General features: G+C 34.9%; 1 protein-coding gene across 1 annotated transcript; it reads right to left on the bottom strand.

Moving 5' to 3' along the window:
- Positions 1–11871: 11871 nt before the first annotated feature.
- Positions 11872–16472, bottom strand: CENPW (centromere protein W). The gene is made up of 4 exons (XM_009870265.1): positions 16468–16472; positions 15146–15221; positions 13565–13678; positions 11872–11898 (listed from the first exon to the last, which is right to left on the bottom strand). The coding sequence occupies exons 1-4, from the start codon at positions 16470–16472 to the stop codon at positions 11872–11874; spliced, it is 222 nt and encodes a 73-aa protein (XP_009868567.1).
- Between the last annotated feature and the right edge of the window lie 342 nt (positions 16473–16814).

Raw genomic sequence — 16814 nt, forward strand, 5'->3', positions numbered from 1 at the left:
AAAGTGCATTTTAGAAAATGAGTTTCAGCATATGACTAAAACAATCCCATAATAGCAACAACTTTGCGGTAAAGGTACATACTTGCCAAAAAATATCTGCTAGTGTGGAAGCCTAGTATTCAAAATCCTCAGCTTAGCAGCAGTACAGATTCTGTTTCTTAGTTAACATAGAGCATCACAGAACAATTAAGTGCAGTCCGGAGACAGTGCTTCAGAGCAAGATGCAGTAATCAAACCTAATGGGGCAAAATCTTGCTCAGATTTTCAGCAGTACAGATCACGCTGTATGAATCTGGATTTACACTGGTTTAAATGGCACAAATTTGGCCCACAATGTACCTGTGGGGAAAAAAAAAAAGTAAGAATCCCAGAAAGTAAATATTATGGACATGGGGGGGGTTAGGTGCACTTGTTTAATCTAATGCTTAAAGGCACTGACAAAAGAACGGCTCTTATTACTGAAGACAATATACACAATTCTACATTTCTTAAATACTGATCCCTTGAATGCTAACAACTTCTGTTATTTACCACAGTTGAACTAAAATTCAGATGCTACTGCAGAACAGGTAACGGATAAACAGAAAAACATCTTGCCTGTCTAAATCATAACTGAGGGCTTAATGTAGTAAAGAAGATATTGTCCGCATGTTTTCAGTAGTTGGTTTCCTTTCAGATCAAAGGGCTACAGTTCTTAGAACCATTTATACTGGAGATTACACTTGCTCTGCCTGGACTTTTCCTAAGGGGCAGCGTTTTCCCCAATGCACTTGGTCAAATCTTTCATCTACTACTTTCTTTCTGTAGAAATACAGTATTGTGGTCAAAAAAAAAAAAAACACAGCAGAACTGTACTATTTATTACACTTACATAGTTCTGCAGCTAGAACCAATCGACTACTGTAAAATACTTTCCACAAGTGTTAACTCAGAGTTTTAAAAAGATATATGTATTTCAGCTCAGCTTTTCTCAAATTGAAGCACACTTCAGGAAATGTTTACTGAAAGACATGTTTACATGTGTCTTCCAGCTAAGAATTATTACACATACTCAATCAGGACAAAGAAACACAACTTGCAAACTATCTCCCTGATTATTGACTGTTATCTTTCAACTGGCAATCAGCAAAAACAGACAGCTGATAAGGGAGCTAAAAATGAAGACTCATGAAGAGTAGTCAAAACCAACTCTGAATGGTGAATACACTTGATGAAACCGAATTATTCATTAGTAATTCACCGTAAAGAAGGAAAAATTTGTGAATTTTGCTCCAAAATGTTTTAGAATACTGCAAGGGAACATTTAAGACACATTTGATGCTGAAAAGAAATATAATTTAAATCAATGGTTAATGACAAGAGTTTCAGAGATACTACAAAATTTTGTCAATCGGCACAAGGTAGGATAACAAAATTTAATTTCTTATCATAGAAACTGAAAAAGATAGCTGAAATTGAAAAATACAAAACAGGACAATAATATTTTTTTTAGTTGCTTAGGATGCCTTCCTCTGTTATTTTGCTCTTTTACTCAAGGGATATATTGTAATGTATTTGAGCCAACAACTCTAGTACATGTTTGAATAATAGATTACTGTGACCTAATAAGGGTAATTTAAACAATTTTTGGCAAGTCTCCATAGACTCAGTGTTGGATTCTTTTTTTCCTCTAATAATTAGTAGTACTCTACACACAAAATCACAACAGGATTTTCAAACCCAAAGATTTAAAAATATTTACAAGATTTAAGCATGGCTCATAAAACTTTGGGTTGACTCATTTACATGAGCTCCTTATAACTGGAAAACTTTACTTATTGGGTTTTGGTCAATTTTTCAAGTCTACCAACAAGTACTGTGTTAGAAATAAATATTACACATACAAAACCGTATTAAGATAATACAAATGCTGTACGTTACAGCAAGTTTGTCACAGCAGCAGTTGTAGGAGTGCACATGACAGATGGGTAGAACTGCATCTTAACTGCCTAGTGCTAGAGCCTGAATCTTCATAATTAGTTTCGCTACTGGCTTCATACAAGCTCAAGCAAGACTGGAGAAAGGATACATTTAACTAGAATAGAGGTACATTTTCAAACTGCTTTAGGAAGTCTGAAACAAAAAAAAAACACAAAAAACCACAAAGCTAAAAAACTTTTCCTTCTCTCTTTGTATCCTCAAGAATGTCCTCCTCTAACGGTCCACGTGTCTCTGCTGTAGATTAGTTATGGACCTTTCATGGTGAGGAGGTAATTCCCTTAATGTACTATACACCATAGGATATCCTCCTCTGTTTCATGTTCTGACATTGCTGAAGTTTAGAAAAGTGTTTCATGTGGTGCTAGACCCTATTTAAATAGGAAATTACAAGAACAGACTGAAATTTATTTTTCTCTAGTTTTCCAAAGAGAGTACAAGAAGCCTAGGTAAAAAAAGGATTGTGACTACATCTTGTATTAAAAGTACAGTCAGAGTTTTCTCAGAATTTGATATTAACCTCTAAAGATTTATTTCCAATATTGTGATTGGTAACACAGTGGTGCTGATACAGTAAAATGAGATCTATACTGTAACTGCTAGGAAGTTTACTCATAGAAAATGTAGACTTCACATCAAACAGTAACAACATAAAAATAATTTATGTTGAATGCAAAAATGACTGCTCTGAACACATGACTCTTATTATAAGTATACTTCCTCTGTAACAGAGGCATGTAAAAATTAAATTAACTCAGAAATAAAGATATTTTGTTACACAAATTATGCCTCAAACATGGTCCACATTTCAAGGGGCATGCAGACAAGAGTTAAATTTACAAAGCTCTAAAAATATTATACACAAGCTTTCTAGCAATCATAATTCTACACGGCATTTGCAAAAGCAAAAAAAATAGTCAATATTTCAAATGTTTTTTAACAACGTGTAGTATTTTACTTGTTTGTGCAATAACTTCATGTTAGTTTTTTAAGAAACTGATATTACAATTTAAAAAGTCCCAGTTGTGGTACAGCTTTAAACACGCAGCCTCTCATATTTAGTTTTCTCATAAGAATATGTATTCCTCAGAGAGAAGAAAAATATAAAGAAAATGCAACTATGATTTTCAATAAATAAATAAATAACAAACTAAAGAAGAGTAAGTTGCCTTTGTTCACATTTATATCGGATCTGGTACTTTTTTCTTTTTTGCTAATAAGGCAAGGGGAAAATTTTTCTGGGGGGAGGAGGGAAGCATTTCCAGATTTTTTAAACAAAACCAATAGCATCATTAACAACGCTTTGTGTTGAGAATCATTTCCTCAAAGGACCATCTAACTTTGGTGAGGAACATGGAGCATTTACTTCACCTACTCTTTTCACTGTTTAAAGCCTGGTAACCATTAGTGTTATCGGTTAGGTTCCAGTGTAAATGTTCTGCAACACTGCAACCATCCTCTCCTCTCCTTCTCTTCCCTTTAGAACTGAAGCTAGCGGTTGGAAGAAGAGGAACAGAAAGTACTGGGAATGAATTCTGCTTAGTCTTCAAAGTTATGAATATTAGGAATGTTATGAAAACTGGAAGACTTCTCTGAGAGATGAGTGGTAATTGGATTGTCATGCTTGAATAAGACATCAAATATTTAGCAAAAAAATCTTTAAAATATCTATTAGCCCCTGCAGTTAGAAAAAACCCAATAAAAAAAAAACAAGCAAAAAACAAACAAAGAAAAACCTGAACCAAAATTTAAAATAATCTCACAAAAATCCTCTCTATTCTCAACGAGCAAATAGTCTCATATTTTAAATTGATGAGTTTTTCAGGGAATAAAACACAGTTCCAGGTAATCTAAGTTTCATCTGGAGTTTTATACGAAAGAAAATACCAAGAGTTTCTGAAGAGCAAAAAAATTTCTTCTTAAAATATCTAAATTTCTTAGAAGTTACAGACTTATAATCCAGTATGTGCAGAGATCTTTACACATCAGAACAAACACTTTAAATTACAGTTAGCGGCAAAAAAAATCATCAGCTTTCTAAGACTTTTTTTTGAGATACAAGGCCTTCACACAAAAAAATAGCCATTAGAAGAGTTTTCCTTGAAAGAAAGGAATATCCGATCCTCTTCCCTTGTGAGTGAAAGTGGGCAAGTAAAAAGTAGGAAAAAAAGTCCCAGAAGAAATATTGAAGGTACAATTCAGGTCAATACATGAACGTTTGTTTTGGAGAAGCTCAGTGTAATTAAGCACCCGTTCTACCCAAGTAAAGATGATTTGGAAAGGTGTTTTCTTTTTATTTCCAGGAAAACCTTGCAAAAGATGCTAGGTTCATGAAAATAATATGCCAAAGTAAAACTGCTGTGCTTGCACTCATCCTGTGTTTTTAATATTGCCTATTTGTCCAACTCTTGGCTTTAGCTGTGCTGCCAGCTAGCTGTTGAGCAAATAAGAAAAGTTCAGTGTAAAACATGGTAGTGGAAACAACAATATTAACAATTTCTTTGTACTTTTAGGTACAAAATTATAGTACAATTAACACCTCCCAAAATCAGTTAGTCCATACCTTGTTGAGACTTAACTTCAGAAACTGCAATCGACAAAAAGCATCTAGCTTCTACTTTCACTACCTCACTGTGTTTGTGTTTATGCTACATATATACAGAGATATTAAAGCAAATGGGGAAAAGTAAGGAATGATATTTTAGAAATTCTGTGTAAGGGCTACTAGCTCCTATGCTTGGTTTCTCCCTGAAGACTAATGTTTTGGGGAACTTTTAATATTTGAATTTTACACGCAATTCAGGATAACCTAAAGGAAATAAATTATTCTATATTAATGTCCATAAAAACATCGAAAAACCTCCAAGAAAGGTTAGAAAAAGCTAAAAAATTCTTCAGGTCAGACCTGCTTTAGAATCATACAGAAAGACACCAAGGCTATTCGGGTACTGATGTCTGGAGGAATTCCCCCAGGTTGTTATGGACACAACAGCGTGTGTCCCCGGACCTGGATATTTGCCTGAAGCAGATCCTAACTTCAGACACCCAGGAGAGCACAACACAGAGCTGTGAGAGCTGAGACCTGGGGACGTGTCACATTCTGCCTTGACCGTGAGACTGAAGCTTTCTTCTGCACAGGTATCTTCTGAGACAGTGGATTCAAACTGATGTCAGACCATTTGTCCGCAAGACATTTTTACAAATCTGAACTAATACCAGTGATGGGGCTAGATTGGGGGTTTTTTCCTATTTGGAACTGTTCTTAGCCAACTGTTCCTTCTCTCCTACCCATTTTAAAAACTTTGGTGAGAGAGGAAGTTTCATCTAGTTGTTGATGGCTCCTTTGCAGTTGTTGATGGCTCCTTTGAAGCTTTTTGCTTCAATTCTCTTGAACTCAGTACACATTTCGAAGCCAAGAGACTGCTGAAGGATTCTTGTACCAACTGCAGTGCCTATTCAACTAGTTAACCATCTCCCTTAACATTCCTTTCTTTCCACTAAAAACCAAACACCACCTTACCCCCATCCCCACTGCCCAAAAAAACCCCACACAAACCAAACCCAAAACACCCATGAGTAGTGGTGAAGGGGAACTCTTATTCTTACTTCTGCAGCCACTTATATATATATACACGCACACACCTACTAATCTATGACAAACATCTATAGGTAAACAAAATGCTGGTCACTTAAACATTTAAATAAAAAACGTATTATCACCCAAATTCACATAAGGAATACAAAATGTGCCTTCAAAGAAAATTGATAATTGATCCATTCTTTTGAGAGTAGAGCATTTTTAAATGTTGTTGCTGCCCTGAAATAAAACCTCACTATGCTTGCTCTCCAGTATTAACCAGAAAAAGAAACAATACAAAAAAAAGAACTCAAGATGAATTATTCAACACATACATTGTTATGTATTTTGCAAAATTTCAATCATTATGGAAAAGTTTCCTAGACCAAGCAAGATGAACATCCTTTGTCCACTTTTGATCTAAACTTTCGAGGTCTAGTCATATGAATTTGTGAAAAAATCTCCCAGAATAGGCAACAGGAAAAGTATCATCAAAATTAATTACCATGTGGAACCCTGATGACAATTTATGAAGATATTCCACATCCTAGAAAACTTTAGTTAAACTGAACACACAGCATTAACTTAATTGAAAAAGTTTTAGAAGAGCATTGTGACTTAGACTATACAAATACTAGTGCTCCCTCCCCCAAAATCCTATGCTTTAAATTTTGAAAGTGAGGGAGGTCACAATTAAACTTCAACATTGAAAACAAATTGCAAAACTCCAGAAACAAAGTTAAGGTTGGCTAGACAATCATTTACTATGTTGTGCACATACTCGCCCCTTTTCCTTAGCACTCCTCCCTCTTCTTTTTAAATTAGGGTCTGTCTTTAACTCATTTTTAATTGCTAACCAACCTTCTGAAATCAGTAATATTTAAACAGCTGACCAATTTTGGAAATTGCATTGTACACGCGTCATTTTCTCTGAAAAGTTAAAACAAACTAAGGAATAAAGAATTTAAGAACATTTAAATGTAACCCATGCTCAGTATGTTCCCTTCAGCTTTTACACTGTGAGTACCCTCCAACAGCTAGGACTAGAGGCTTGCTTATACTAAGATTTCAGCTATGCAACAGAATTTTAAAAAACTGGCTTACTTGTTACTTAAATGTTTTCCTTTATCTGGTTTATTTATAAAACTTGCGTAAATCTCATTAAAACTGACTTCAGTTATATAATCTAATCTGTGTGTGTACTTACTTGCTAAAATTAAACAAATGAAAAAATTCACATTAGGCTGTCAATTTCAGAGGTTAGCACAAATGCAATTAGACCAATTTAAACCTGTTATAAAGGATTAGAATATCCAACTAACCCAACCCTTTTCCTTATTACATTCATTTGGAAGTGTCTGACCTTTTATTTTTGATTCGGGATCTGTTCAATTGTCAAAATATATCTCTTTCTGCATTCTCTACACACTTAGGAAACAAAATAGCAGCCTCTGTTTCTGCAGAGCCTGACCTAGTGCTAGGAGGTCAAGAGTAAGCCATTCCCTGGTTTTATTTAACTGCTGCAATCACACTATTACCCCGTAGTAAGGCTGTGTCTACATTGCTTTTGAAAACCAGAATTTCAGGGCTGTTCAGGTGTTTTTCCATGCTCTACCAAGTTCTCCGTGCACCGAAATAATTCTGCCAGGAAAGTGACCTTCTCAGTAAGAAACTTGATCTTAGAGGTATCAAATGACCTGAAAAGATCTTTCAGCAGTTTGGTCAGGGTAACATTAATAACCTAGTCCACGGGAGAATATTATGTAACAAAGCCTGTGCGAATTTGATGAATGTGGACTGCAAAGAAACTGACATACCCCCAACACTGCTCACCAAGCAGCAAATGAATGAATTCCAACTGACTACGACTGCAGAACCAGGAGATGTCAGGTGGGCAGACTTCATGAACTTGCTCAAGAAGTTGCAATACTGTATTAGCACATCAAAAATGCTAACAGCATCTTCTCACCCTTGAACTGAAACATGTAAGAAATGTGTTATTATGCTTTTTTATAATACTCAAGTAGGGTACCACAGCAGCTGCAAGTACAGTACCATTAAAACATATCAAGGAATGTATACTCCAATACATATACATAGTACATCAAACTGAAAAATAACTACCGACTGTGCTTTGAAACAGTCTGAAAAAACTTAGATTTGATGTAGTTTACAAATCTGGAAAAAAGGAATTTTGTTTTACTATAATCAGCATTTTTATTTGAACATAAGTCTCACCTTCTAATTATATACTCATAAGTCACCCCAAAATCCCATGTATTTAGGAGTTGCAATGACCCATCATTACTTGCTCTAAGCTGATAAAAGGCTAATGGAATGCCAAGTCAGCAGTTCAACCAACACGAGCTATATGTTTCATAGTTAAGGCTGCTGTATGAGCAATGTCCTGTACAAAAATCTCCTGCATAAAATCGCTCGTGGAACACACCAGTTTCTAAAAATGAGGCTATGTTGTACAAATAACTTTAAGCCTAACGAAGAAAACTCTCTGTTGCTGGAACATTGAGCTTTAAAGAAAGAAAAAACTTCATGATCCATTAAAGCCTTGCATATTTAACTTTTATTCTCCTCTCAGCGTGGAAGAGGAAAACACTGATTTTTGTTGTGAGTGAGAATTTTTTTTAAACATTAATTGCTCTAAATATGTCAGCAGTGCAGGCTTGGTAGTCTTCAAAAAATATCTGGAAGCATCACAACCTATAGCATATTTTATAGGAGGAATAAACAGCCTATTTCGTCTAATGGAAAGCTACCACAAGGAAGAAAGACAGTTTTTGCTCTATCCCCACCTTATGGCTAGATAAAGAATTTTCGTATTACAGTATACGTATTTCTGAATCTTCTTCACTTACTGTATCACCATAGCCAGAGAATATTTACTATTTGTATTATGCAACTCAAGATTCTTTTTTTGCAATGATGCACTCCTCCACGTACAAGCACAGTGAAACTCTGACGCATAAATGCCCACTCGAGCACCTGTGTCGGTTTTCAGAATCAAACAGAATAGTGATTTTTGTACACAAGTTCATATATTCCTGTTGATTCCATTAGGATTTAAACAGCTAAATCTCTCCATAGATCTGATCTTCACAGATACACCATCTCTAATATTCCCACTTTTTTTCAGTAGTCTCAGACCTAAAAATCAGGTGATTTATACAACTCAAAATACTAAAAATTTACATGCCCTGCAAATTAAAACAGAAGTATGCACAAATCTAGTTTTAAAGCTTTCACAAGTATCTTCTCTTCTTTGCTTATGCTGCAAGCAAAATGTGACCATGAGAGCTAGAACAGTGCATACTCCTCACAAGACTTACTCAAGTTCACAAACACCAGATCCTCTTCAATAAGTCACCCCATACATGAGATAAAACAAAAGTAGCAGTAGCACCGTTCCAAAAAGGAAAATGCTCTCTTCTCTCATAGTCACACGGTGATCAATAAACAAAAAAGTGCCTTAATCACTTGTGATACCACTCACTGGCCCAGGAACTAACATTAGCTGCATGAAAAGTTGAAAAACCAAGAGCCACCAGTAGTACTTTTGCCAAATTCTTCTGTTTCTTCATTTTGACTCTTCCCTCTTTCATTGATGGTCATAGCAAAAGGGCAGGGTAGGATGTGAAACAGGAGAACATTGGGAAAGCTGCAAAGAGAGAGAGAATGAAAAAAATGGATAATGTCTTAGTGTGCCTTTAATTTTTTTAGGCCTTCTATTCTGCTTTCTTGAGGAAAAAGTCATAACTGTATTGCCTAAGCACCTCTCCTTCCCAAAATCTCTTGAATCTTACCTTTAAAACCAGAGAAAATTCAATAGTGAGTCAATAGCCTCAACAGTTTCTGAATGTTAAATTTCTCAAAGTTTCATGAAAACAGTTGAATAGAAGAGACACCTTATTAAGGTATCAGCATGACTCTCCTCTCAATAATCCTTTCTTTTTTCCTTCTAAAATCAGGAACTCAAAGAGAACCCACCTTCCCTAGAACTTCTACCACAGATCTAGTAAAAAAAAAAATTCTAGAACTACACACTTTTTCGTCATTAAATACAGATTCAATAACAGAAAATAGACTATTAATATATCCTCCAAGGTTATAGTAATTGAAAGTGTTCAAGAGTATTTAGACAATACTGCTGTAAGGAGTTTTGATTTTAAAAATCCAGTAAGGAATACTGGGTAGAAAAGAGACTCTGTGTATATACACGAATATAATTAACCCTATGGTGAATATTCAAGAAGATACTAGAGAAACATAATAGCATTGTGTATTTCTGAATGCTTAACCACACGACATCAACCACATGAATTTTCAGTAAGCTTTTATTTAAAGTTTAAGAATGAAACTTCAATACTTGCCTGCTTCAGCTATTATGAGATGTTCACGAAGTACTGGCAGTCTAGTGATAGGACACATTCTGACTCAAACTTCTCAGAGCTTATAAAAAAAAACCAAAAATCCTTCTCCTAATAAATAGTACCTTCTTAACCATGAATACAGGCCAAAACCACTGTATAAAATATTTTTAAAAAGTACAATAGTTGCTGGCTTTAACCCTTCCCCGCCTCTCTTCCCCAATAGTAACTGAGCATCCTTCTAGTACATAGAGAATGAAAATATTCCACCAAGCACAGAGTGGATCTTGCTCCTGGGCAACTCAGAAAAAGTTAAAGTGGACATCAAAACAAGTTCAAAAAGAAGCTACAGCACTCAAACAATTGCACAATGTGGAAAGGTATGTATACACAAGACTATAAGAAAGTATTTCAGGCAAAAATTAAGAGAAAATATTTCTAACAAAGGAAAATCTAGCACTACAATAGAATTGTTAAATCACCGTCAATAATCACAAAGAAAAATATAAACACAGTCAGATCTCCCTTATTCCTGAGAATGTACTTCAGATTATTAAATGCAAATATTCTCTACACATGCATGTTCTCAGCTTTCTTTGTGGACTCCAAGGCAGTAAGAGAAGAAAATGCAGAATAAGGAATCTAATCAACCTTACAAGAAGCAGGTTGAACTAAGCCCTCTGAATTAAGTAAAGCAGCAGAGTCATTCTTCCTTTCTGCATACTGTAAAAGAATAGCTCTTCACAGGTTGTACAGAATTTTAAAAGTACATGAACATGATATGAAATTTGAAGTTCTGGCACTGATCCAGTTTCCTCAAACTACAAAAATATTTATAAAATGCATCTCTTTTTAGCTGAGTTTCTAGAACATACTCAGTTACATGTTAAACAAAATTAGACTACTCAGTACATAATGTTTTCAAAATTCTTTATTTTGAAAATACCGTGCATATGAAGGATCAACTACCACATATCCCACAAAACTGTATTACCAGCTCAAAACGTGAGATTCAACTATATCTTCATCAAAATATTTATTAAACAAAGTGTTCAGCAATTGTTTATAAATATTAGCTCCAGAATAGAATACAATTTTAATTTAAGAAGGTATTTTTATCTAATGTACATTTCCAGACTTCTGCCCGGTTAGGATGACACTCAAAAGGGGGGAGGAAGTAGCCTGGCACCCATGCCAACTTATCTTTACTATTTGTACAGGGTCTAACTTCAAAAACATCACCTGTGCCAGATCTTATCTTTTCCATAACATCCGTCTATCCACACCAACTGAATTAGAGACCACCAACTTGTCTCATATACCATGTTAGACAATAAGCCAGCTTAACAGTTCAGAACATGATTTAGAAATACAAAATATGTATTCTTTTCCCAGCACACAGAAGTCTTAGCTTGCTTTTCAAAGTCATTTAAAAAATATGAGGACATTTATAAATAAATTCAAGCCAACATATTAAATATACTAGTTTCTACAGCGATTGTTTTGAAATCCAGGATTTTGTTTAGCTAGTAGATCTGCTTTGAACTGCATAATCTATAGTGGATTTAGTGAAACCTGCATTTTTATTACTCTCATCCTTTAAAAAAAGTTTCACACTTCTAACAATAAATGTCGTATCATATCTGAAAAGTGACTATGGGATAGGCATTCCTCCATTATTATGGAAGAAATAAGGTACATCAAGTCTTAAATGACAAGTGACACACAGGTTAAAGTTATGCATGAAGTGTACTAAAATACACACTGCAAGAATCTTCTAAGGCTTTTTTTCAGAGAAACAGTAAGATATTCAGAGTAAGGAGACAGACATCAATAAAACTACATACTTCCACAAGTGCAAAAGCTGGCTCACAGGATCTCACATTAGTAATAAAACACAGAAAAACATGCTTTGAAATTCCAGTGGTCTGTTTTCTAGCCTCTGCTTTTCTTTAAAATAACCTGCAAAAAGAAAACAAATATTTTTCATTGCTTCTATCACTACAACCCAGGCAGCAGTAAAAGATCCAAACAGAAAGGTTCACCTAGCCAAACAATCCATTTCCAAGAGTAAAAAGTCTAGCTGAAAGGTTAGAAGTAAAGCAAAAACATACAAAAAATGCTATACCAGAAAGTATCTTTTTTAAAAAAAGAAAATTCATAACCAAGAATTCTGTAAAGTAAAAAGCTTATTTTAAAAATGAATGCTGAGAAATGGCAATAGCACTCTCAAGCCCTCAGCAGACTCCTTGAAGCTCTTACCCTATTAGGCCTAGACAAAAGAAAATTATTTGCAATTCTACATCTACTATGTTTAATCTTTGTTTGCAATGCCTTATTTCTTTCTATATCAAGAGTGCCCAGATCCTTGGAAGGACATTTTTTAGTTTGGAGTTTAGGTTGAAAAATGAATTTTAAAGCCCAAGTGGGACCATTTAAGTGTTAACATTATTAAAATACAGGCAGTTTCTCCTTTCTTCTCATCTTAAAGAAAAATAAATAGAGCACAAAAATGTTCAAATAATGTTAAGATTGCAGTTAAAAAGAAATTACGAATGTGTAAGATTCCAACTGTAACATTCACTTGGCTACCCTATGCATCCTGTATATATTTCTGTTACTATAGTAATAGAAAGTATCAAACTAAGCATTTCATCAGAGGAAAAAAAAAATACTGAAGATAAACAGAAACCATAGGACCCCAATATCAGATAACACTGAGTTTTTGCTCTCCCAGCTTGCCCTGCAGCAGCAGGTGTCTGAACAGATAACTCAACAAATCAAAAGAGACCAAGTTCTTTCATGGAACCTAGGCAAAGCAGACATACCCTAGTGAGTAAAATGAGCTACAGAATACAAAAGGATTTCTGTCATGCTTTTACACTACTCTTAATTCTTTCTAGCGAGAGAAAGCTGCATAGCACCTTCCTTTTACCCTTATTTTGCATGTATACAAAACTTACCATGCTCTGTAACACAGAGGATTCCACCTTCACAGATATTCATACAGCAATTCTTGTGATGCCGAATTACCCAATTTTGTACAATCCACAATTTAACCCTCCCTTAATTCTTCCCTTGCCAGACAAAGTCACACAAAGTATCTGTTTGTTCAAGCAGTATCTACGTCAAACATTGTTCAGACTAAGCAGGTAAGAACTGAAGGTCTAAGAACAATATTTGAACCTCTTTGAGCTTTTTCTCTCTTGATTCCCTGAAGCTTCATTTATATCACTGAAGTTAAGACAGAACACTTCCTTGATATAGTATCATCTGAAATAAAGATCCCCCAAATTCAGAATTTGCTTCTGCTCCCTGGGCCTTCAGTCCACGGATGCTTGCTGGTAGACTGCTGCGTAGACTTACCCACATATTGAAACTATGAATTTAAACATGGAATATTGAAGAAAAGTAGGGCTATATTTAATAGGGCTAGAAGAGTTAATGTGATGTCTTGGTAACAGTGAGTTAAGTTATGCCAATAATGGATTAAAGAACATTATGTTTCCGCAGCTTTTGGATTATAAATAAAAACACTGCAACACAAACACAGAAAACTTTTTTATGTCATAATTGTCGTAATATTTATATTAAACAAAAAAGAAAAATGTTAAAAATGCTTTATTACCTTTGCTGCAGCTACAATGTGCTCAGGTTTAATTATTTTACTTTTGTTCTCAAAAGCATTTGTCCTGGCTTCTTCTGCTAGCCGATGGAGAAACAGTAAGAAGCTCAAATGCACCTTTAAAAGAGGAAAGAAAAAAAAAATCAAGAAAGACTCAGACTGTTCAAGTACAGCTTGTTTTTTTGGAGGTTCATTGTTTGAGACAGACGATTTACATTCTAGTCTGCTACCAAATTCCCGAAAGGTGTACTCAGGAAAACAAAATATCACTCAGTCAAGTCTTAATAAATTGCTGAGACATTCCTTACTGCAAGACTCTTGTAGAAATAGTCTACACTTACTATAATTGAATCATAACAGAAATGATCAAACAAACAACTGATCCAACAGAAATCAAATCTGATTTTTAATAGTTTTTTATAAAAAAAGTAAACATAAATATCAGAGAATAAGAAGGAACCATCGTGCTTACTATTAAATACAGTCAGCTTTTGGTGACCACAACAGACTTTTAATGACTAGCAAATTTATCCTTGCCTTATCATCAAATGGACCACAGACAAGTTCCCGTGCAAAGGAGCATTGACATTCATTTCTCCAGAACAAGTAATTCTCCACAGTCAGGAGGTTTCATCCATTTTCTTCCCAGCTCATCACTTACTTAATCTTTTTAAATGAAAAGAACTGGTAGAGCTGTCCGCATTCAATACAGAACGCTGCTCTGCTAGTGCAGAAGCAGCAAAACTTTCAGCAGGCAAGAAACTGCTCCAACTGGACTAAAAACTGCCAGCCAAAAGCACCCCTGTGTATTGAGGGACCTATAATACAAACCTCTAGCATTATACAGACATTATGTGAACTATTTTAATAGTTCAACCTGGAAATTAGTAATTGCAGCTTTTGTAAATTAAACTTTCAATCAATATTAACTTTCCTATATAAAGTGTACAAAAATACTTTTTCAATCAAGAGCTCAGAAAAATATTACCGAAATATATGAAAAATTTATTTATATGAATTAGGTGATATACTTATTCTGCCATACATGATCAGCAAAGCCTAGAAAGAGCTAACACAGAAAGTTACAAGTTAGAGTTTATAGGAAATACTTTGGCAGTGGGTTTGCAGCACAAAGAATCTGTTAGAGGACATGCATTTCAGTGTTCATGACAAGCAATTTAGTTTTTCTTTTTAATCTCCTGAACTAAATGAAACCAGCCTGCAATAGTTAAATTTACATAATATTAGGCACTGGTTGAAACATGTACTACACAAAAAGCAGAAGTTCTTGCAGATTCATTTAGCAACATACCAGAGCCATTTTAAAACAAGTCTTTAGCTATTCACACAGGAATGATCTCTGACAGAATCAAGCAGTGGCACTAAAATAGCATTCAAAATCAAAACTCTCATTATTTGACTTATCAACATGGAGGATAGATTTCTGGAAACAACCCGGGGGAGAAGAGTGAGGCGGAACAAAAGCTTCCGTACTTGCAAGTCCTCCTGCTGAGATAGCTAAGGCAAAATTGTTAATTTTAAAACTGCCTTTAAAACCTGCATCTTCTCTCAGAATCACTGTACCTTTATTTTCCTATTGTCAAAGTGAATTGCTGCATGTGGAGAAGCTTCCTCCGAACTCCTATAAACAGTCACATAACTAAAATCAGAACACTCCACAATAAAGTACACGTTAAATACTCCAGATTATTCAAGGCAATTGAGAAAGGCAAAGAAGACACAGAATGACTGAATATCATGAACGAGACAGTTACTGACAAGTAACTGAGTGATACCTCATTTGGTTAAAAACATCGCTTTACTACACATTAGATTGCTCTCCCTGTGCATAAAATTGAAAAACAGTTTTGGACGGCTCGTGAAAACCACCTTATACAGCAGAATGCTTATTTTCCCATAAAAGAAATGTTGTAAACTTTTAAAAATGCATGTAAAAACTCACATGAATGCTTGCAGAGCAACTTCCCCATACCTGTTCCAAAAGAACTAATGAACTCTAGGGACAAGAACCCTAATTTAGTTTTGCTGCCATAACTTCTAAACCATTCTTTAGACTGATAGTTTGCCTTCAGTGTACACTTATTCATCATTCTATGCCAACAATGAAGAAAAAAAAGGTCATTCAATGTGATAAAGCTTTTTCTGCAGTGTAATACAAACCTGCCCTTCTAGGATAAAACAAGCAGCTGAGTTCCTCCTTTTCTTCTACAATTTCTAGCTAGAACAAAGTTTGCAGCTTTTTCTTCTCACACCATTGTGTAGGGAGGGAATATCTGAACTTCAGTACTAAAACCTCTTCAGTATTTACCTCTTATTTTCAAAAAGGTAAAGATTTGCATTCTAAGAGCATTAAAAAAAAAATCTTAAACACTATTCCTATCTCTTCCCTCAAAGATAGGATCACACTCCTTTAAAAAAAACAGCTTCTTGAGAAAGTTTGATGAAATTAGTTAGCTACACTATGCACAGAGAAAGATGTTAACACATAGGAAATAGGTTCTAAAAAAGTTTCAAATTTCAGAAAGATGCTTGATCAAGGAATCCGATAAGTGAAAAAGAAACTTCATTCGAATATTTTAACAAAGTTGTATGAATTCTTATGTCTTTCCAAGTTATTATTAATGATCATGTAAGAAGACATTGGTTTATCAAGGAAAAATAATCGCTGAAGGTTAGGAAAACAAGTTGATCATGTCATAAGCCAAGTAGGCAGACCTCCTCACTGGACTGGCCAAGTACTACAGTAGATTTAAACATAAAGGAAGATAGCCCGAAAACTGAACTAGCCAATTCTTAAATTTCCCTGCAGAAGACAAAAGCCTTCTGCTCAAAACATATACAGTTTCTTCTTGTTAAGACAGCTACTAGAGAGATTTCTAAAATACGCCATATTGTCATTCTTAAAAGGTTTGTAGGGAATAACAGAGATACTAAAAAATATCCTCTCGAACCTGTACTTGTCTAACTGTAGGGCTAAAATTCTCCCTCCCTTTAAAAAGAAAAATAAAGTAAAACTTTAGCTGTGTGGATTGTTTATTCATAGAAATAAAGCTGGTAGCTACATCCCTAGTTGAAGATCATGGACATTCACCACCCCAGACAATCCTGCTTACAGATAAAATAAAAACACCAAGCCACCTAGTATTAAAGGCTATTTAATCTGACATCATCAAAAGAGACAATCTAAGCTTCCACCACATTATTAAAATTCATTCACATCTCATCCTTTGTC

Source organism: Apaloderma vittatum, unplaced genomic scaffold (assembly GCF_000703405.1).
Source record: "Apaloderma vittatum isolate BGI_N311 unplaced genomic scaffold, ASM70340v1 scaffold1505, whole genome shotgun sequence".
NCBI classification, from domain to species: Eukaryota; Metazoa; Chordata; class Aves; order Trogoniformes; family Trogonidae; genus Apaloderma; species Apaloderma vittatum.